At 55.4% G+C, this 22,567-nt stretch overlaps 1 protein-coding gene across 1 annotated transcript; it reads left to right on the top strand.

Annotated features, from left to right (window-relative positions):
- Positions 1 to 12,842: 12,842 nt before the first annotated feature.
- Positions 12,843 to 21,399, top strand: ZNF629 (zinc finger protein 629). The gene is given in 4 exon segments (XM_014445893.2): positions 12,843 to 13,013; positions 15,290 to 15,390; positions 15,543 to 15,704; positions 15,707 to 21,399. Coding segments are annotated over 3 exon segments (2,604 nt in total). The 5' UTR covers positions 12,843 to 13,013; positions 15,290 to 15,317; the 3' UTR covers positions 18,076 to 21,399.
- Positions 21,400 to 22,567: the final 1,168 nt, after the last annotated feature.

Here is a 22,567-nt window from a genome sequence, read left to right as displayed (position 1 = left end):
GGACTGAAGGGTCCCAGGTTCGATTCTGGTCAAGGGCACATGCCGGGGATGCGGGCTCGATCCCCAGTAGGCGTCGTGCAGGAGGCAGCCAATCAATGATTCTCTCTCATCATTGTTGTTTCTATCTCTCTTTCTTCCTTCCTCTCTGAAATCAATAAAGATATATTAAAAAAAAAGAAGAAATGCAACTGCCAAATTCCATCGTCTCCTTTTTTTTTTTTTTAGGGTAGAATGATGGGTAAGCACACAGACTTTTTATTTTTATTTTTGGTATTGATTTCAGAGAGAGGAAGGGAGAAGGAGAGAGATAGAAACATCAATGATGAAAGAGAGTCATTGATCGCTGCCTCTGGGGATGGAGACCGCAACCCGGGCATGTGGCCTTGACCGGAATCGAACCCTGGACCCTTCAGTCCGCAGGCCGATGCTCTATTCACTTGAGCCAAACCAGCTAGGGCCCTTGTCTCCTTTCTGTTACCCACCTAAAGGTGTCTTTTTAATATCTGAGGCCGTAAGTATCAGAGAAAGACTCCACATCTTTCACTTCATAGTTCTCCTTATGAGCCTGTATTTGAAAAGAAACAAACCTACAAAACAAACAAGAATCTCTTAGCAGTGAAAAGCCATTAGTCACGTGACAATAACCTTACAAAACCTAGCCCCTGAGCCCCAGCAAGGAAAGTGGCGATCACTAGGAACCCACAGAGAGCCACAGAACCAGACTCTGGTGTCACTTGTACAGTGAAACCAAGAACAGGGATTGACAGCGACCGAGTGCTCGCTCACGCTAGACCCTGGTCTAAGCTGTTGTGCATTAATATGTTGCATCCTCACGTCCCCCCTGTGAAGTGGGAAACATTTATATGTCTTTTTAGTTTTTTGGTTCATTTTCAATTTTATTTTTTTTAGATATATTTTATTGATTTTTTACAGAGAGGAAGGGAGAGGGATAGAGAGTAAGAAACATCGATGAGAGAGAAACATCGATCAGCTGCCTCCTGCACACTCCCTACTGGGGATGTGCCCGCAACCAAGGTACATGCCCTTGACTGGAATTGAACCTGGGACCCTTGAGTCTGCAGGCCGACGCTCTATCCACTGAGCCAAACCGGTTAGGGCTTCAATTTTATTTTTAATTGAATTTATTGGGGTGACACTGGTTAATAAAATTATATAGGTTTCAGGTGTGCAATTCATAATACACATTATCTGTATATTGTATTGTGTGTTCCCCACCCCAAGTGGGAAGTATTTTAACAGTTATAAGGTTACGAGGTTCATAGACCAAGGAACCTGTATTTAGTTTATATGGATTTAACAAGGATGTACTAAAATCTCTGCTGGCATCCTTTAGATAAGATAGGCAGATAGTAGCGGAACATCCTGCATTTAGAGTCACAAGTAATTACGAGATAATGCACCACAAAGCCAGAGAAATGGTCACAGATTTGACCCAATATTTCTGACTGTATTTTAAGAAAACAGTCAAAATTTGAAAGACCTATATTCTCGGAGATGTTCATCAAAGGTTTATGTATAAGAGTAAAAATGGAAGCTCTGGCCAATTTGGCTCAGTGGTTGGAGTGTCCATAGACTGAAGGGTTAGGGTTAGATTTCCTGTCAAGGGCACATACCTCAATCCCTGACCTGGAGTGTTCAGGAGGCAACCAATCAATGTGTCTCTCTCACTTCGATGTTTCTCTCTCTCTCTCTGTATCTCCCCCACCTTCCACTCTCTCTAGAAATCAATGGAAAAAATATCCTCAGGTGAGGATTAACAACAACAAAAAGGCAGCAGTGTAAATAACAACGGGAAATTGTTACAGGATAAGGGAGGGCCTCATGGTCTCTGGTGCTTGTGGAAGTGGGGTTCTGGGGGTACCGCTGGAATAAGAATTTCTGGAGGCCCCCACCGGAGGATGAGATGCTGTAGAAAGCTCTACTTCTGTGGAATTACACCCCTGGGTTACCAAGTCCCACCTCCCTGAGTCCGGTCATAGAAGTGCAGCTGCGCTTCAGTAGAGCGCGAATCAGAGCCGGTCCAGCCCAGCATCAGGCGGGCTCAGCTGTGTGTCCCCACTGCCGTCCGTTAGTCCACTGCATGCGCGGTCCGCATGGCCATGGGCCACAGCAGCAAATACAGGAAAGCAGAGGCAAAGAGCCCCGCAAGCCAAGAGCCAAGTGCAAGAGTGTAAATGCCTTTGTTTAGGGGGTGACGGATCCCAAGTTTTCGTGTGTTTGCAATGGCCGCGCCAATTCTGGCCAACCATCTCTGTCCCAAGGGATGATTGACAGACAAGGACCTTCCCTCCGTCACCCCAACTTTATAAAACTTAACCTCACAAAACTTACTGGGCATGTGTCTCTCTTACCTTTGTTGGATCCCTTCCCCTAATGTTTTGCAGGGAATGGGCTGGTTCCCCTGGGGAGTGCAGAGTTGCAGCTTCCTGGTGAAGCTGCCCAAATGACATGCCCATAATGTCTGGCCTTCCCTTTGCTCTTTTCCTGTTATTAATAACTGGCTAATTACAATGGGATTAAATGACTCAGCTCAATATGGTAATCGTGGAAATTGTGTATACAGTCATTAAAATTATGGCTGTGAAGACAATGAAGCAACAAAATGCAAAAATAGTTGAATGAGGGGCAGGTGAAAAAGGAGTTAAAAGGTTAATGTGGATGGTACGCAGGCAGGCTAAATAGCCATTTCACACAGTGAATAAAGAAAATCGAATTTATTTAAAGAAAAGGGGATGGGAGATGGAGATATCCAAAGGGAAGGGTTTCATGGAGAAAAGGGGCCTTGGAGACAGGTTCAGGGTTTAGCCTGGGACGAGCTGCCACTGCCCACTGCTCCCCTGGCTGCAAGTTTCATGGGGTCCCTGAGAAGTTGGGGGACCGTACCTGTGGGGGATGGCACAGGAGTGCTCCTTGGAGGGAGAGCAGGCACTGGTCCTTCGTCCTGAGTGTATTTATCTCCCTCTCGCAGCTGGAAATCTTAGGGGAGGGTCTTGTTAGAATTTCATCAGCTTCCCAGCTGTGCTCTTTCAGGGTCAGGGTCTCCACTGATGGGTCGGTGCCAGGACAGGGGGTCATTTGTCAATGCAGCTGGTGCCCAGGCAGCCTGGCATCACTTGTCTGGTTTTGCTGCTTTTCTGGGGCCTGGAGCTGAAATACAACCGAGGCCTAGATGTTATCTTAGGGAGGAAAAGGTCAGGGTCTCACCCGCATGACCAGTGATAAGCCAGGGGAGGGCAGGTTGCCCTGGGGGCGAGGTCCTTGTTTTCCCAGTTTTGCCCCTTGCCGGGCACCCGGGACTTTCTGCCCTGGTGAGTTTTTGTCTCTGGCCCATCGTCCTTGCTCTGGGAGTCTAACAGGAGTTATTTAACTTATTATATTTTCTTTTGTATGGTTATCTTACTTTTCTAGTGCATAAAACGAATGTATTTAAGCCAAAATGGAAGTTGAAGTTAATCAATGGGGAAGCAGGGAAGAAGGGAACGGCACTCACAGCCGGCGTGTGCACTCACCTCATTTAACCTCCGCGCTCTGCTGAGACGTGTTCCATTGCACAGAGAGCCAGTGAGGGGCAGAGAGGGCCTGGCACTTAGGACAAGGTCTCACAGCGGGAATGTGGTGGAAACAAGAATTGTGACAAAGTCTTATTTGTTTTCAAGTTCATACCCTTTGCACTACCAGGTTTCCCCAAATACAGGAGGGCTCAGAAAGGTGCCCCTCGGGGCAGACACACACAGCAAGGCCCCTTCCTGGCAGAAGCAGTCCCTGTACCCCAGCCTTTGGCTTTGGATTAAGCCTGGTTGAAATGCAACCATATCTGTCCCCGTAGCCAGCACCTTTGTGCAGGAAATGAACTGTAGCATTGCGCACACAGGCGGTGCCCAGGTGATCTTGGGTGGTCTCTGCCAGCGTGCGGAGACAGCACCATGAGAGAATGACCCATGGCTCTCCTGCAGGCCATCTGATCCCACCCGGGAGGAAGCTTCAGGCTGGTGCTAAGCCTTGACCACCTCTTAACTCTCTGTCTCTGTCTCTCTCTTTCTCACACATACACGCAAGACAAGCCCCTCAGACCCAGAGCCTCACCTTAATTAGACAACAATACATAGGTGGCACTTATTAACATGATTTAATATCAATTGTCGTTTTTACTGTGGGAAAGTTCCCATAACATTCGTAATTTCAACATTATTTTTAAAATATATTTTATTGATTTTTTACAGAGAGAAAGGGAGAGAGATAGAGAGTTAGCAACATCGATGAGAGAGAAACATCGATCAGCTGCCTCCTGCACACCTCCTCCTGGGGATGTGCCTGCAACCAAGGTACATGCCCTTGACTGGAATCGAACCTGGGACCTTTCAGTCCACAGGCCGACACTCTATCACTGAGCCAAACCAGTCAGGGCCATAATTTCAACATTTTTAAAAATATAGTTTTTTATTGATTTCAAAGAGGAAGGGAAAGAGTGATAGAAGCATCAATGATGAGAGAGAATCATTGATCGGCTGCCTCCTGCAGGCCCCCTACTGGGGATCAAGCCTACAACCTGGGCATGCGCCCTGACTGGGAATGGAACCCTGACCTCCTGGCTCATAGGTCAGTGCTCAACCTCTGAGCCACACCGGCCGTGCTCAACTTTTTACAATTCAGTGACATCTAGTATATTTACAATGACGTGCAAACCATCACCATTAACTAGTTCCAAAACATTTCAGCACACCAGGGGAAATCTTGTACCCATCAGCAGCACTCCCGCCCCCTCTCCCCTGCTTTCTGCCCGTGGATTCATCTATTCTGGATCCTGCATATAATCAGAATCATAAATAGGCAGCCTTTTATCTGGTTTCTTTCACTTAGTATGTTTTCAAGGTTCATCCATGTGTTAGCATGTGTCCCCGCTTTATTCCTTTTGGCCGAATTGTATGGATAGACCACATTCTGTTTATGTTCATAAGTTGATGGACAGTGGGGTGTTCCCGCTTTTTGGCTGTTACGAATAGAGCTGCTATGAGCTTTGTGTACTGTTTTTGTGTGGACATATGTTTTCATCGCTCTTGGGTATATATCTGGAATTGCTGGGTTTATGGTAATTCCATGTTTAACTCTGAGGAATTGCTAAATTGTTTTCCACACTGGCATAATGTATAATTCCTATACATCCTCACCAACATTGGCTATTTTCATGTTTTAAAAAATTTTTTATTGCTCTGGCTGTTTGGTTCAGTGGATAAAGCACAGGCCCATGGACTGAAGAGGCCCAGGTTCGATTCTGGTCCAGGGCAGGTGCCTGATTGCAGGCTCCATCCCCAGCCCTGGTTGGGGCGTGTGCGGGAGGCAACCAATCAGCATGTCTCTCTCACATCTGCTGTCTCTCTCCCTCCCTTCCACTCTCTCAAAAAAAATCAATTATTATTATTATTATTATTATTATTACCATTCTAGTGGGTGTGAAGTACTCTGTCACGGGGAACATGTGGCCCAACCTGTCTGAAGTCTGTTTTCTCGTGAGTAGAACGGGGACGCTCGCACATACCCGTGGGGGTGTCGGGAGAAACAGGCCTTCCTGGGCAGGAAAGTATAGACTGTGAAATGCTAACCAGTGTGAGTTAACGTCAGGGCCAGACTTCTGTAGTCGGAATGTGAACAGGACTCTCCTTCCCGGGGGAGGGAAGGAGAGTTCCAGAGGCGGTGGGGGAGCCCCCGCTGGTGGAGCCTGAGCAGCACAGGCCTTGCCGTGTTGGGGGCGGGGCGGGGCAGAGGGGGGTGACCTAGGGGAGCACTGCGGGAGAAAGGCTGGTTCTGGGTGGGCCGGGCCCTCCAGGGGTTTGGACCTCGCTGTTCTACAGGCGAATTCTCGGTTCCCTGGGCTATGCCGGTGGTGGAATGAGCATCAAATGTCTTCAGAGTTTACTGGTTGTTAAAGCATTTGATGTGTGTGATAACGTGACACTGCCCTCCCTCTGGCTTCAGTCCCCTTTCCCCAAGCGGAGGGCCCCAGCACAGCAGAGCATTTGTTTTTAGGGGCGATGGGGGCTTCTTTAGTACAGTGGTTGGCAAACTGCGGCTCGGCAAACTGCGGCTCGCGAGCCACATGCGGCTCTTTGGCCCCTTGAGTGTGGCTCTTCCACAAAATACCGACTTCTGCGCATGGGCCACGAAGTTTCAGTCGCACTGTACATGTGCGCCCGCACGTGGTATTTTGTGGAAGAGCCACACACAAGGGGCCAAAGAGCCGCATGTGGCTTGCGAGCCACAGTTTGCCGACCACTGGGCTAGGAGGTTAGTCTGTGGCTCACATTGGGTAGGAAATCAGTTGAACTTGACTTCACATGATTAAGGTCAGTACAAACCTGAAAAGGAAATCAACATGTTTTAATTCTATAATCTCCACTCCCAACTTCATAAACTAAATATTTACCATTTTAAAAGTGTTGTTTTCTTGCCCTAGCCAGTTTAGCTCAGCAGATAGAGTGTTGGCCTGGGGACCAAAGGGTCCCAGGTTAGATTCCAGTCGAGGGGACGGTCAAGGGCATGTACCTTGGTTACAGGCTCCTCCCCAGCCAGGGCCCTGGTCAGGGCTTGTGCAGGAGGCAACCAATGGATGTGTCTCTCACATTGATGTTTCTCTCTCTGTCTTTCCCTCTCTTCCACTCTCCCTAAAAATCAATGGAAAATATCCTTGGGTGAGGATTAACAACAACAACAACAAAAAGTGTTGTTTTCTTATTTAAACTGGAAATCATCAAACAGAACAAAAAGTCACAAAGCTAAGTCTCCCTCTTCCCCCGGATCCTCAGTCCTCCTCCCCAGAAGCAACTACTGTTCCCAGGCATTTATGTTTCTCCCACAAATAATCAAATACACAGGTTATTCCCAAAGAGTCAGACTTAATGGGTGGAGAGCATCTGATCAGACCCTGTCATTTTGCAAATGAAGAAACCGAAGCCCTGCCCTAACCAGTCTGGCTCAGTGGATAGAGCTTTGGCCCGAGGACTAGAGTCCCGGGTTGGATTCTGGTCAAGGGCACGTACCTTGGTTGTAGGCTTGATCCCCAGCCCTGGTCGGGGTGCGTGCAGGAGGCAACCAATCAATGTGTCTGCCTCGCATCAATGTTTCTCTCTGTCTCCCCCCCTTCCTTCCACTCTCTCTAAAAATCAATGGAAAAATGTCCTCAGGTGAGGATTAACAAAAAAAATTAATAAATAAAATCAATTTTTAAAAGAAATTTTTAAAAAAGAAACTGAAGCCCAGAAATGTTAGTGACTTAGAGTTATTTCAGATGAGACTTTAATGTAAACATTTGGTTACAACAGTGTACATGTATTTTATTAGTATTTAATATGTGCACACAGTACATGCTTATTTTATTTACCCAATTATATATGGTTTCTATAGTTATTTTGACTTTTCAAAAATATAAAAACTCTGTAATTTCCGCACATTAAGAAGCCAACAGCCCTGTGTTGGCTGGTGAGGAGCGTGGGGGCATTCTGACGGGCGCAGGGGTGCTTTGAGGAACGGGTGGGAGAGGTGCCGGCTGCAGGCGGGACGCCACTGCAGGGACTCGGGAATGAGAGGCAGGGCTACCAGAGAGGCGAGCAGGTTCAGAAGGTCCCAAAGGCCTAGGACCTACTGGCGAAGGGGGTGTAGAGGGCACCCCCAGGCCTTGGGGAGGGCATGGCCAGGCATCGTGTAGGGAAATGGCGCTGGTGAGTCGGGCTGACCGCGGCGTGGACAGGGCTGTTAGCCGGCGGAGAGGAAGAGCAAGGCCTCGCGGGCCGGCGGGCGGCCGGCAGCTAAGGGTGTTGGAACTGACCACACCGAGCAGATTGTTGAGGAAAGGAACGCAGAGGAAGGACTTGGTTCCGAGCCTTCGAGAACAGGGTAGTGAGGCGGCGCCGGGGGTGAGACGGGTCTGAGAAGCCTTAGGGAGCCCCTCCAGGTTCTCGAGCGGAGGCGGGAGTGACCCTGGAATCCCAGGCTCTCAGAGGCAGAAGGGAAGTCCCAGGCCCCCGGACCCAGCTCTTGGCCCACTTTTGAGGACCACAACCCTGGAAAGCAGCCCCCACACACCTTGTGGGCATGGGCAACCCCAGGAAAGGAGACCCCACCCTGTCCTGTGGGCGCCTGCCCGCCTCCCCGGCCTGTGGCCAGACAGGCTGATCGGGGAGGTGGCTCATCAGCTTCACCTGCTTGGCCTGTGCGCCTCCCTGAGAGCGGCCCCATCTGCAGGCAGAGGATGAGGCATCTGGTTGTGGCCCCGGGTCCTCCCAGTTACTCAGGCTCAGACTCCCGGGCCCCGGCTCAGCAGGCCAAGGGCTGTGCGCTCTGGAAGGAGAGTGAGGCAGACAGAGTTGGTCAGCTCAGAATCCTGCATCCTTTCATGTAACCCTCCTGCTGCTGGCGAGCCAAGGTTGTCGCCCTTTGAAAGAGGAAGCCGACTCCGCGAGGGGCAGTGAGATGGAGCAGGATGTGGACCAGGGTCCACCTCCCGATCTCCCTGCTCCCACAGCCGCCTGGGCCTCTACGCACCAGGCCTGTGTGAAGGGGGCCAGGCGGGGGCTGGTGAGATGTGGCCAAGAAGAGCATGTGGTGGGTTTTACGTGAAATACGTGGTGTGGGAGGCCATCCCCATCCTCCCAGGAGCGCCCTGCCAGGGGGGTCTCCCTCATGCCGCTGCGCCAGCGACTGCAGGCAGCAGGTCAGCACATGGCGGCCTGTAGTCAGCGCGCCCTGTGCCTCCCTCGGAACAGAGCGCACAGATTGGTCTGGAGACCGCCTGGCCCCTGCGGGGTGCCCTGCCTTTCCAGCCGCCTCTCTCCAGCTCCTGAGCAAGATGAGGGAGAGGATGTCGGCCTGAGGGGCTCACCTGTAGGCCCAGACCCACGAGAGCCAACCAGAGAGCCGTGGTCAGGAGCCGTGGGGGCTCTGGCGTCAGCACGCCTGGGTTTGCGTCCAGCTCTGTCCCTAGTGAACGGTTTACAAGTGACTTACTCCATCCTCGGGATTGTAGTAATACTGGTGTCACAAGTTGTGAAGTTTCAAGGAACTACAGTCATTCGCCGCTTCCCAACAGGGATACAGTGTGAGAAGGCGTTCGGCCAGTGTGGGAGCATCATACAGGGCACCCACACCCCCGCCGTGGCACGGCCCACCCACACTGGGCTCCGTGGGACAGCCTGCTCCTGGCTTCAACCTGCACAGCGCGTTCCTGCACAAAACACGGGACTCACGCAGGCACAGGAGGAAATGGCGCGGTGAACACGGGCGCACGGGGCTGCCAGCCTGACATGGCACACTGTCACTCAGCAAGCCTTGCTTACAAGTAGAAGAGCACAGTCTCAAATCATGATAAAAGCATAGCACAGTAAGTGCACACACCTGTAATATAGTCATTATCATTAAACACCACGCACTGTACATGATTGTATGTGCTATGCTTTCTAAAAAATATATCTTTTATTGATTTCAGAGAGGAAAGGAGAGGGAGAGAGAAACATCAATATATGGCATACTGTTCTTAATATGTTTGCTCACCTTCTTGGCGCTATGTGTTTTAACCAAGGTCACCTCTCCGAGAAAGGTTGTTTCCCCAGGTAGGGATTTTTCCCTGAGGTTAGGGAGGAGATACAACCCCTTAATTAAGTGCCAGGCGGGTAGTTAAGCTACATAATCTTTACTCCCTGGAATGGAGATAAGAAATGCCCTAACCTTTGTAATAGAAATTGACAGGATTAAAATCGGCTGGTATAAATATGGATGTAACAAGACAATAAACATCAGATCCTCATCACATCCTCATCAGATCCTCATCAGGTCCTCATCAGATCCTAACCAGAACCTAGCCAGAGAACATGGCAAAAGATCCTGGACAGAACCTGGCTACAGAACTTCACTGGAGAACCTAGACAGAACATGGCAAAAGAACCTGGTGACTGAACCTGGCTGGAGAACCTGGAGAAGCTGGATGGAGAACCTAGCAAGAGAACCTGTACACAGAACTTGGCTGGAGATCCTGGAGGGAGAACCTCGCTATGCTGATGAACTGAACCCAGTTTCCATGTCATTCATTCTTCGCCAACTCCGTCCACACCTTTGGGGATCCCTGGACCTGTTGGGGTTGGACCCCAACAAATATATATCTTTTATTGATTTCAGAGAGGAAAGGAGAGGGAGAGAGAAACATCAATGATGAGAATCATGGATTGGCTGCCTCCTGCACGCCCCGTGCTAGGGATCGAGCCCACAACCCAGGCATGTGCCCTTGACCGGAATTGAACCCGGGACCCTTCAGTCTGCAGGCTCTATCCACTGAGCCACACCGGCCAGGGCTGTACGTGCTGTACTATCATGACTGGCAAGGCAGCAGGTTTGTTCACACCAGCATCACCGCACACACATAAGCAATGCGTGCACCATGACGTTTCCGCGGCTGCAGTGTCACTAGGCAACAGGAATTTTTCAGTCCGTTATAACCTCACGGGACCACCGTCACATGCGACCCATCATGGAATGAACGTTGTTCTGTGGCGCACGACTGTACGTGTAACCTTGGAGCAGCGCCTGGCGCACAGTGTAACTGTCAGAAGACATCAACCTCCTTGTTGCTCTGCACCTGGGACACAAACCACGGGGTGCGGAACCCATCCCTGTAGTTAAAGGTGTTGGAGCACCAACAGGGCAAGGTCACTGATGGACCGAGACCACCCCCCAGCCCCATGCGTGGGGCCACGAGTGCGGAGACTGGTGCCGGCAAAGCCAGTCCCTCTGAAGGGAGCACTACGCACCCGGTCCTCCATGTGAGACTGGTCAGGTGCTCACCTGCTGCCATGTGAAAAGCTGTTTGGCTCAGTGGATAGAGCATCGACCTGCGGACCAAAGGGTCCCGGGTTCGATTCCAGTCAAGGGCATGTACCTTGGTTGCAGGCTCCTCCCCTGCCTGGTCAGGGCTTGTGCAGAAGGCAACCAATGGATGTGTTTCTCTCACATCGATGTTTCTCTTGGTCTTTCCCTCTCTCTTCCACTCTCCCTAAAAATCAACGGAAAAATATCCTTAGGTGAGGATTAAAAAAAAAAAAAGTGGGTCATGTTGCCACATCTTTGCATTTTTCCAAAGAAGTAGGGCATGTGGGTGTGTATGAAATGTACCGATTTTAAAATGTGGCGATTAACTCAGTTTAAAACAAAACAAAACAGCGAAGGCCAAATCAAACTCCTCTGTGAGCCTGCAAGGCCCAGCTCTCCTCTAGACCCTCTGTCCCGGGCCGGGCCGGGCTTTCACAGCCCGGACGCCGGAGAGACAGCGAGGGCTGCACCTGCCCCAAGTCTCCCTGGTCCCCAGCTGCCCTGCTCCCGCCTGCCTCGCGGAGTGAGGGGTGAGAGGGGGTGCCTGGGCGTGCAGGGGGCTGTGCAGCGGAGGCCAGCAGTGGGGGCTCTGAGCAAGTTTGCCCGTCGGTCCTGCTGGGACCGACCCGGAGACAGATGATGGGCGATGCATGGAGACAGTGCCTGGCTCCGGTCCCTGCACGAGCAGCCGACTGACCGCGGGGCAGGCACTGTCCTAGGTGCTGGGAGGCAGCAGCGAGGACCAGAGGCCCGTCCCTGCCCTGGCGGGCCGACACGAATGTGAGTGCGCGGTCCGGCCAGGCAGAGGCAGGTGGACACACAGACCTCCTGCCAGGGGTGCTGCGCGCTGTGGGAAACGGAGGCGGGTCAGGGGCCTGGAGGGCAAAGGCCCTGAGGCGAGAGTGAGGAAGCGGAGGTGATGGGAGCCAGGGATAAGATGGAGACAAGCCCGGTGAGGAGGGAGGCAGGCGGCACGGACGGACGGACGGACGGAGCGGAGGCTGGTGGCCACTCTCTGAACCCAGACGCAGGCTCAGGGAGCTACTTCTGACGTACAGTCCGGTCCCCCCCCCCCCCACACACACACACCGGCACAGACAGCCCTTTCTGTTCCCCTGCGATCCCTCTGTGTCTGTAACACACTCCAAGCTTCCTGAGGCCAGAAAGCCTGACTCCTGTTCCCGTTGGCGTCTCCCCACCTGGCTCCCACGTGCCCAGGAATTACAGGCTCCGGATACGAATGTGTCCACTGGACCTACGGCTCGGCCCTCAGCACCTACCCCCTCCTCACACCGCGGGGTCCTCTCCCGGGAAACGGGGTGACGTGCTGTCCTGCCCCCGGGGCTGTGAGGACATGGGGTGAAGGATATAAAAACGGGGAGCCCCCATCACCCGGGCCTGGGAGGCCACCGCGTCCCGGGTTTGTGAAGGTTTCTTCTGTTCGGAGCTGGGTGTCCCCTGAGCTGCGGGGAAAGGGCCTTGGCCTCGGTGGTCAGGGGCCCCCGGACTTTCCTCCCTGCGGGCGGCACGTGGCCGGAGCGGGGCCAGGGCACAGGCTGCTGGTCCCCAAACTCCTGCTGCCCCGACCTTCTATTCCATTTAAACCGTTTCTAGTCCAGAGGGTCCTCTCCCAGCTCCTCCCCGCCAGCCCCTGCGCCCACCCACCGCCCAGGACCGGGCCCATCTCCGGGTCTGGGTCCCAACAAAGGCCGCCGCCCGGGGGACCCGCAGCCACCAATCCGCTTGCTCGGCGGCTGGCAGAGCCCGGCGACATGGCGAGCGGCCAGGAATGCGGGGACCCCCACCGGCCCCGGGCCTCCCGGGCCGCCTGCTCCCGCCGGGGACGGACACCGGGGCCTCGTCCCCGCCGCCCCGCGCCCAGGCCGCGCCGTGTCCCGGGCCGCGGGAGGCGAAGGGTTAAATCCCATAGAGCTGGTGCTCCGACTCCAGGCTAGAGGGACCCGGGAAGCTGGGGTCACTTCCTGCTCCGTCCCAGTCACCCTGAACTGGTCCGGTCCTCAGCCGGGATCACCCCTCGAGGAGGACCCCGGCGCCCCGGCAGCCGGCCCGCCGCCCCCCGGGCCGGGCATCCAAGGGGTTAAGTCCCGGGGCCGGATCCCGCCGCCGCCTTCCCAGACCCCAGCGCCGTGAGTGGGGGACCCTGGGCTCCCGAGGGGCGGCCCCGGCCGGGAAAGCGCCGTGAACAATGGCAGCAGGCGGCGCCCGACCCCGGGCCCTGGTCGCAGAGGAGGGCCGGGCGGGCGGGGGCCGGGCCGAGGATTCCGGGAGGAGGGGGGTCCGGGTGGGGGAGGGGCGGGCATCTGGGGGGAACCGCCGGCGGGGCGGGGGGCTGCGAGCCAGCGGGGAGCCCGGGCCGGGAGGCGGGGTGCCCCTGCCCGGAGCCGGGAGCCGGGAGCCGAAGGAGGATGGCGGGGACCAGCCGGAGCACAAGTCCAGGGTCGGGCTGCGGCCGTGGGGGGCCGGAGACCGCGATGGCTCCGTGCCCACCGCCGCCGCCACTGAAGGGTCACCCTGGGCCGCTCTCCTCGCCTCTGCAAGGCGCCTCCCCCCCTCCCTTCCTCCCTCCCTCCCTCCGCAGTGGGACCGGCTCGAGGTCCGAGGTCCGAGGTCAGGGCCTGGGCCTAGGTCTGCTCCAAGCACTAGCTCCCTGGGTCTCCCCACTTCCACACTCATGGCGGCCTGGTCGTTAACCCCTTCCCTCCACTCTGCTCCGCCGAGTTGGAATGTGTGGACACAGTCCAGGTGCCCGGCTCACCTGCCCCCGCAGCACCCCCGGCCTCCTGCACAGGCAGCCCCTGCTTGCACCTCCCGAGACATTAGCCGGGGGAGGGGAGAGGTCCATGGCCCAAGGAGCTAGAGATGAAGAAATTAATTCACTTCCTAAAATCTAACTCTTGTCTCCCCTGCTGCTACGTAACAGGCTCCTCTAGCTCCTGCTGCACTGGGTTACCTCCCAGCGGCCTCCTCCTGCCGGTACCACTGCCCCCACAGCAGGTACCCATCCCAGAAGCTCCCCCTGGGACCCCCCGAGGCCTCACACTGCGGGAAGTGAGCACAGCTCCGGTCCTGCTCCCTCACGCACAGCACCTGCTCGGGGTGAGCTGGCAGGTCTGCCCAGGAGGCCACTCTCACTGCTTCTTTGCGGGGTCCCCTTGCAGACTGACCTTTAAAGGCATCGGGCAAACAGGTCCAGGAGCAAGGGCCTCTCCTCTGTTTCCGGTCACTGAACAGAACGTATTGCGCACCTGCTCAGGGTCAGGCATCGTCGGGGCACAGCGTACAGGAGTGACCATACAGAGCGAACCTATAGAAGGGGCCCCAGAACGGGACCGACAGGGGGGCCTCCCTGGGGAGCACTGTTTGAGTTTATAGGCGCAAACTGTCAGGCTCACTGGCCCCAACCCCTCCTGTCACAGCCAGGACCTCGGTCCCAGGAATGTCTCCATCCGAGCTCTCATCCCCGGCCCTGCCAGCAGCCCACGTTTATGAGTCTCACGTGACTCCAAGGTCATCTTCCTCTCAGACGCTGGGAGAGCCAGACACAGAGCCTTGCATTGCTGGTCTCTGCCCCTTCCCAGCCTGTGGCCTCGGAGAATCTCCCCGAGGGCTGCTTTCCTAATCTGTGAAATGGACGATCTGATTCCTGAGTCTCCTCAGGGGCTTGTGGGGAAGATCGGGCAAGATAACGAGGACACCACACAGGCCTGTGGCAGCCGCAGGTGGTCCTCACACGGCTCCCTTCTCGCTTTCCCTTTCCATGTCCCTCTCAAGGTCATTCCTGCACGAGCCGCTGGTGGCTCTAAAACGCCCCCTCCCCTTAACCTGGCCGGACCTTTCTGTGCGTGGATAACGGGGGACGTGCCCCAGTTCCCCCTTCCTGTCGCCTCAGGAAAGTCAGAGTGGTCTCTCTTTTTTTTTTTAACTCCTTACGTGTTCCAGGCGTCTCAGTTCTCTGTGAGGCTCTTAAGGAAAGTTTATTGGTCCCAATTAGCAGCCCCATTAAGGAGGGAAATTAGAGCCTTAATGAGCTTCTTCTGATTAGCAAAATAACAGGTTTCCCAGCCCCTGGGCATCATAGGGGTGGGGTGAGAGCCACCTCCCCTGTGGGTGTCAGATACGTCTCCAGCCCCCAGTCTGGGTTCAAAGGGTTATGACTGATGAGCTTTTAATTACACTCTTACATTCATCTCCTTGCTTAGTGGTGATCTTGAGATCTGGATCAGGAATCGGGCCTGTGGGGGTGGTGTGGGTAGGCACAGTGAAAACTAATGCCCTGAAAAACGGCTTGGTAGGACCTGAAGTTTACATAAGGAGGCATGAGAGCTGGGGGGATGGGCAAGTCTGGAGTAAAAAAAAAAAAAACGCGGGAGATAGCTCCCATCATGTGCTCCTCTCTCCCCAGGGTCCCTGGATCGGCCCTGAGCTCCGGGATGGAGCCCGAAGCAGTGCTGTGGGGCCCGGATCTGCGGGGTCCTGAAGGGAGCCCCAGCGATGCTCACAGAGGTGAGGGGCACAAGAAGGGACGGCAGTCCTGACAAGACAGCGGCCCCAGTTCAGGGAGGGCCCAGACTCTGGGGGAAGCCCAGGGGCGGGGAGAGAGACGACCCCGCGTTCTGAAAGGAGATGGGGGCTGGAGACTCCCTTTCTCTCTGTAGGTGCCGAGAGTGGGAACGAAGAGGAGAGCCCTCAGCAGGAAAGTTCTGGGGAGGAGATCATCTTGGGCGATCCAGCTCAGAGTCCAGAATTCAAGGACCCACCAGAGATGCCCCCGGAGAGACCCTCCCAGGACCCCTCAGCCCCCCAAGAACCCCCCTCTCCCCTGGTCACCCCCGTGTCCTGTGACACCAGACTCCTCTTGACCCCCCAACCCCGGAGGTAGTCCCTACCCCGTCTGACTGGACCAAGGCCTGTGAGGCCAGTTGGCAGTGGGGGACCCTGACCACCTGGAACAGCCCCCCGGTGGTCCCTGCCAATGAGTCCAGCCTGCGGGAGCTGGTGCAAGGCCGCCCCTCCGGGGCCGAGAAGCCCTATATCTGCAACGAGTGCGGCAAGAGCTTCAGCCAGTGGTCCAAGCTGCTGCGGCACCAGCGCATCCACACGGGCGAGCGCCCCAACACCTGCTCCGAGTGCGGCAAGAGCTTCACGCAGAGCTCGCACCTGGTGCAGCACCAGCGCACGCACACGGGCGAGAAGCCCTACAAGTGCCCGGACTGCGGCAAGTGCTTCAGCTGGAGCTCCAACCTGGTGCAGCACCAGCGCACGCACACGGGCGAGAAGCCCTACAAGTGCACCGAGTGCGAGAAGGCCTTCACCCAGAGCACCAACCTCATCAAGCACCAGCGCTCGCACACGGGCGAGAAGCCGTACAAGTGCGGCGAGTGCCGGCGCGCCTTCTACCGCAGCTCCGACCTCATCCAGCACCAGGCCACGCACACCGGCGAGAAGCCCTACAAGTGCCCCGAGTGCGGCAAGCGCTTCGGCCAGAACCACAACCTCCTCAAGCACCAGAAGATCCACGCGGGCGAGAAGCCGTACCGCTGCACGGAGTGCGGCAAGAGCTTCATCCAGAGCTCGGAGCTGACCCAGCACCAGCGCACGCACACCGGCGAGAAGCCCTACGAGTGCCTCGAGTGCGGCAAGAGCTTCGGCCACAGCTCCACCCTCATCAAGCACCAGCGGACCCACCTGCGCGAGGACCCCTTCAAGTGCCCGGTCTGCGGCAAGACCTTCACGCTGAGCGCCACGCTGCTGCGGCACCAGCGCACGCACACGGGCGAGCGGCCCTACAAGTGCCCCGAGTGCGGCAAGAGCTTCAGCGTCAGCTCCAACCTCATCAACCACCAGCGCATCCACCGCGGGGAGCGGCCCTACATCTGCGCCGACTGCGGCAAGAGCTTCATCATGAGCTCCACGCTCATCCGCCACCAGCGCATCCACACGGGCGAGAAGCCCTACAAGTGCTCCGACTGCGGCAAGAGCTTCATCCGCAGCTCCCACCTCATCCAGCACCGTCGCACCCACACGGGCGAGAAGCCCTACAAGTGCCCCGAGTGCGGCAAGAGCTTCAGCCAGAGCTCTAACCTCATCACGCACGTGCGCACCCACATGGACGAGAACCTGTTCGTGTGCTCCGACTGCGGGAAGGCCTTCCTGGAGGCCCATGAGCTGGAGCAGCACCGGGTGATCCACGAAAGAGGGAAGACGCCGGCCCGGAGAGCGCAGGGCGACTCGCTGCTGGGGCTCGGGGACCCCGCCCTGCTCACCCCGCCCCCTGGAGCCAAACCACACAAGTGTCTTGTCTGCGGAAAGGGGTTCAACGACGAGGGCATTTTCATGCAGCACCAGAGGGTCCACATCGGAGAAAACCCCTACAGAAATTCCGACGGCCTCGCCGCACACCCAGCCCCCAAGCCTCCTCAGCTCCGACCTCCCAGGCTCCCTTTTGGGGGCAATTCCTACCCAGGTGCTTCCGAGGGCAGAGCTGACGCCCTAGGACCGCCCCTTAAAGTGCCCGAGGGGCAGGAGGGCTTCAGCCAAAGGCTGGGCCTGCTCTCCTCCAAGTCCTACATCTGCTCCCACTGTGGGGAAAGCTTTCTGGATCGGGCTGTGCTCCTCCAACACCAGCTCACCCACGGCAACGAGAAGCCCCTTCTCTTTCCTGATTATAGGATTGGCTTAGCAGAAGGGGCAGGGCCCAGTCCCTTCCTAAGTGGAAAGCCCTTTAAATGCCCTGAGTGCAAAAAAAGCTTTGGGCTCAGCTCTGAGCTGCTGCTGCACCAGAAAGTCCATGCAGGTGGGAAAACGCAGAAGAGTCCAGAGCTGGGCAAGAGCTCCTCCGTCCTCCTGGAGCACCTCAGGAGCCCCCTGGGGGCCAGACCCTACAGCTGCTCAGATTGTGGGGCCTCCTTCCTGGATCGCCTGGCCCTCATCCGGCACCAGGAGACACACACCCAAGAAAAGTCCCCCAGACCGGAAGACCCCCTTCCAGAGCCAGACACCCCACCCCCAAGCCAGGAAGGTGAAAGGGAGGCCCCCGCACCCGCAGGGAGCAGCAGCCCTGGGGAAGGGGAAACCCCCAAAACTCTCTTGGAAGAAAAGCCCTATCTGTGCCCCGAGTGTGGAGATGGCTTCACCGAGGTCGCAGCCCTCCTCCTCCATAGGAGCTGCCACCCAGGGGTTGCCCCGTGAAATGGGTCTGGAGGCCGGGGCCTCTCTCTCCTGAGAGGAACACTAGATCTCCCCAAATATTGTACGAGAAAAGAAAGAAAACCCTATCAGATTGTAGACGTGTGGAGGATAAAGGACCCCGGGTAAAAATAGTGCTTTTCTATCAGTGGTAAGAAACCCTATAAATTGTTGGTGGGAACCACTTATAATGCAGTAGAGAAAAACCGTTGGGTTAGAAACCCTATAAATATGTAGGAAAAAAGCCCTTTAAGTCTGTAGCAGAAGATCCCTATAAACTATAGTGGATAAAAGCCCTATTAATTGTAGGATGAGGTCCCGTATGTCTCTAGACAACCCTAGAAAACTGTACTGAAATCCTTGTAAAACTGTAGGGTCGGGGAAACGCAGGGACTATAGCAATGGCATTGACTTGGGAGCAGGGACCCTCAGAAGGTGTGAAAGAACCTCCCGTGAACTTGTTCAGCAGTGTTCTCTCTCCTGGCATGTGGGAGGGGGCTCCTTCCCAGAAGCCTTGGACAGTTACCCTGAGTAAAATGTGGGAATTGGAAAAGGAAGAAAACAAAGACAGGACAAAAATAAGTGATGAAGAGCCCCCAGATCCACAGAGGAGAAATGACCCAGGAACTAGGACAAGAAAGTCCAGCTCATTGCACTGGGGGTTCCTGGGGGTACAAGGCCAATCCTAGACAGATTGTGTGTGAAGAGGTACAGGCCCATGGAATTCCTTAGCAGAAAGAAGCCAAAAATGGGGAAGGAAAAAAATGCGACGTTGAGCCTTTTAAAGGCTGAAGTTTGGGGTGCATATAACTTTAAGTGTAAGAATACTGGGGAACCACCACAAAATTTTAGGGGGAAGAGTCAGGGGATTCTGTGAGAGTGCTTTGAGGGAAGGAAACCCAGTGGAGAAACTGTTCAGACGGAACCCAGCTAACTCCCGGCTGCCTTCCCCGTTCCTGGGAGCTTGTTAAGCTGCAAGTGCAAGCAGACCCCAGCCAGGCCGCCAGGGTCCTCCCCAGCCAGGCCGCCAGGGTCCTCCCCAGCCAGGCCGCCAGGGTCCTCCCCAGCCAGGCCGCCAGGGTCCTCCCCAGCCAGGCCGCCAGGGTCCTCCCCAGCCAGGCAGGACACCCCTTTCCTGGGGGCTTCTGTTCTGAGAGGCCTCCAGGAATGGAGGGTCCCTCCTGCTTACATCTCAGGTCTCACTGACAGGAGGTTCCTCCTGAACTCTAACTGCCACCCTTGTCACTGCAGTGGCAGCCCGTTTCCTTGAATTCTGTCCTCAGTGAAGAGGGAGAACTGCTGCTAGTTGACCTCCAAAGAATAAAGCCCTTCCCCTTGGGAGACTCAAGGCCTGTGTGCGCATAAATCCTCTGGAGCGTGCTCTTCTGCAAGTCAGCGGGAGCTCTGGTAGTTCTCTGGCAACGAGAGACAGCAAGTTAAGAGAATAGAGAGATTTGATTGGTCAGCGATCTGCTCTTAAACCTCACTCTCTCCTCTGAGCTGATAGCAAGGCTGCTGGCAGGATAAGCCAGCCTGTACAGTGATGCGTGTCCAAACACCCCACAGAAGAGTATATGGAGGCCTGACCACCTTCCTCGCCCCATACCTGGAGCCCTCTAAAGTGACAACCCAGCCGGATTGTGGTCTTGGGAAGGGATTCCACCTACTTGACTCCTCTCCTCCTCAGTCAGAAACCTTCAGAGGGAAACGGAAAGATGAGAGCCACACCCCTGCCAGACCCGTCTCCTGTTCTCACACACCACACACAGTGACCCGCTTTCAGTAACCCAGCCAGACCTGCGAACATGACTGGATGGATGCGGCAGGGGAGAGACTGTTGCCCTCTGAAATGGTTGGAGAAAACTCTTGAAACATCTGTAACAAGAACCCATCCCCTAACCTTGGAGACACCATCCAGTGCTGGGTCCGAAGGAAGTGCCCCCTGACCCCAGTAATGCACTGTGGTCCTGGAGTAAGAGCCAACGTGCCAGGAGAGGTGGCCCCTTCAGGAGTCACGTCCCTGAGAGGGTGACCTGGAATCCTACAAAGCTGCGGAAGAGACGTCTCATTTCATTACCTGAAGTTCAAAAGGTGAAAGTCCACCTCTCATCTCCCCTGCCCCCCAAAGGATAACCCTCAAATTCAAAGGATCAAAATCTAGAACACTAGGAGGAAAAGGCCAGGCCTGCTGGGAGGAGAAGGCAGGCATGGCATGATTGTGGGGAGACCCTTCCTGCCATCTGCATTGAAGTCCCACCCGACCCAAGTGCAAGGTTGGAAAGCACTACTGAGGGGAGGAGCCTGCCTGCAGAAGCTCTGCCAACAGAAGCCTCCACAAAGGGCGCATCCCGTGAGACAGGACAGGACACAGTCCTCCACGTCCAAGCAGATTCTTTTCCCTCTAAGATGGTAGCAGAAAGAAACTCCAGTGGGAGACAAACCCCCTTTAAAGGTAGAAGCAGAACCCCCAAAACCGTCTGAGAAATCTGTCTCCAGGAGAGTCCTGGGGAGCAGCCTTCGGAGTTCGGGGGCCAGTCCAGGGGGAGGTGGTCAGTGTGGTCAAAGGCCGGCTGCGGGCCTGTCGAGGACCTGGGTGTAGCATATGTAGTGGGATGCTCGCATGTTGTAGGGACGGGTTAGGGCCAGGAGTTGAGGCTCCGGTACTTCAATGGATGATGTGGATTCGATGAGTTGGGGTCTGGGGTTTTGTAGCAGGAAAGGGGCAGAGTCAGAGACCTTTGGGGTATGACCTGTTCTCTGTTGCCCACTTCCCCAAACTCCTTAAGCCAGGTGCTCCTCTCCCAGAACAAGTTACATCTGGGGAGGAACTAAGCAGGGGTTGGTTGGGGAGGTGGCAATGTCCAGAGTCCCTCTGACCAGCTCAGGCAGAGGCCCGGATCGCCCTGGAAGGCCTCTTGTCCAACTCCACGCAGGCCTGACTCTTCAGAAGTGCCCCACTGAGGAGCCCAGCAGCTAGGGTCACAGAGTCATTGGTGAACGCAGAGGGAAGAATAGAAACTGATCTGAGCTTAGGGTGAAACTTGAAACTGCTATGGATATGGAGGTCAGAAGGGAACTCGAAAGAACTGGGCATGAATCCCGAATGATGGGGAAACTTGAAACCATCACCGAGAGGGGGTTCCATGGCACCTGCCCCTGAGGTGAGCAGCCCCAAACTCCTTTGCCCTCATTAGGGAAGCCCCTCACCTTACTTGTGCCCCTGGAGTGAAGAGAGGCCCCACTTTTGAGTGTTGTGTGTCAATAACAGTGTTGTGTCACTGGTGGTCATGTTGATTAGTAGAAGAGAATAAAGGGAATAAGATTTCCCAGGCGTTTTCTGTTTTCTCTTTGAACCCTAGAGCAAGCTGAAAGCTGTCCCTTCCCGAGAGCCAGGGTCCGTATGTAACCCCAAAAGCTCAGCCCAGCTCCAGGCTGCCCTTGCAGTCTTTTCTCAAGGCCCTAGAATCCCCACCCTCGAGTGCTGGTGCAGGTCTATTGAGTTTTAAAATCCATACCCTTGGGAGAGAGGGGGAGAAACGTTCTGAGGTGGTGGCAGAGTTGGCAGCTCTTGCTGATTGATGTCTGGCTTTGGCACCAGCACGTCCTGCTGACTCCTGGGTGACTGCCTGGTGACTGGCGCTGGCTGGCTCAGGTCCAGCTGTGCAGCTCCACGGAGGCCTCTCTGGCCACAATACCTGCTCCCTCCCCAGACTGCCACGTGGGAAAGCTCCAAAGACCGAGTTCCAGAAGCTGGCGGCCACCTTCCCTGGTTCACCTCGGTCCTGGACCTGGCCCAGCCCTTTATCTGGACCATAGCATCCTAGACTCTAAGGAGCGGTGGTGGTGGAGACCTGGCTTGTCTCCTTACTCTCAGGCTGTAGTCCACAGCCCTCACCGTGTGGAGAGGCTGAGGCTCAGAGAAGGGCAGCCACTTGCTTCAGAGCTACAGCAAGGAAGGGAGGGAAATGCAAATGGCCAGGAGCACCAAACCAAGCCTCTCCCCCACGCTGAGCCAGGCAGGGTTGCTCTGGTGAATCCTCAATGCTGGGCTTACCTATGCGCTATCTCCTAGGCCTAGGCCTGGTCATGGCGAGCCTGAGGCCAGCACCTGCTCTAACCCATCGCCTGCCTCTGCCCTGGTCTGCCAGGAGTCTCCTGCGCCAGCCAGGAAGCTGTCTCCCCACCTTCCTTGTGCCTCTCTGACACAGGCTCCCAGGAAAGGCTCACTGCCTCTCCTTCCCCTCCCCCTTCCCCATGTGGAAAGCAAGGGGTGAGGTAGGGGAAAGGAGGGAGGGACTTGCCTTTCATGGAGAGGCAATGAAGGCTATCTCACATTCCCGTGTCCCCAGTCCTGGGGACAATTGAGGGACATCAGAACTGGTCTCGGCAGAGGAGTAAAGAGAGGAACCCCCAGGGAGAGAACTGGCGCTAGAGGAGTGATTTGTTCAGACTTAGAAGGGGCTGTGGACCCAGGCACGGTGCCTCCACAGCACAG

The sequence above is a fragment of the Myotis lucifugus genome, unplaced genomic scaffold (assembly GCF_000147115.1).
Source record: "Myotis lucifugus unplaced genomic scaffold, Myoluc2.0 scaffold_486, whole genome shotgun sequence".
Classification (NCBI taxonomy): domain Eukaryota; kingdom Metazoa; phylum Chordata; class Mammalia; order Chiroptera; family Vespertilionidae; genus Myotis; species Myotis lucifugus.
This window is presented reverse-complemented; position numbering and strand designations above follow the sequence as displayed.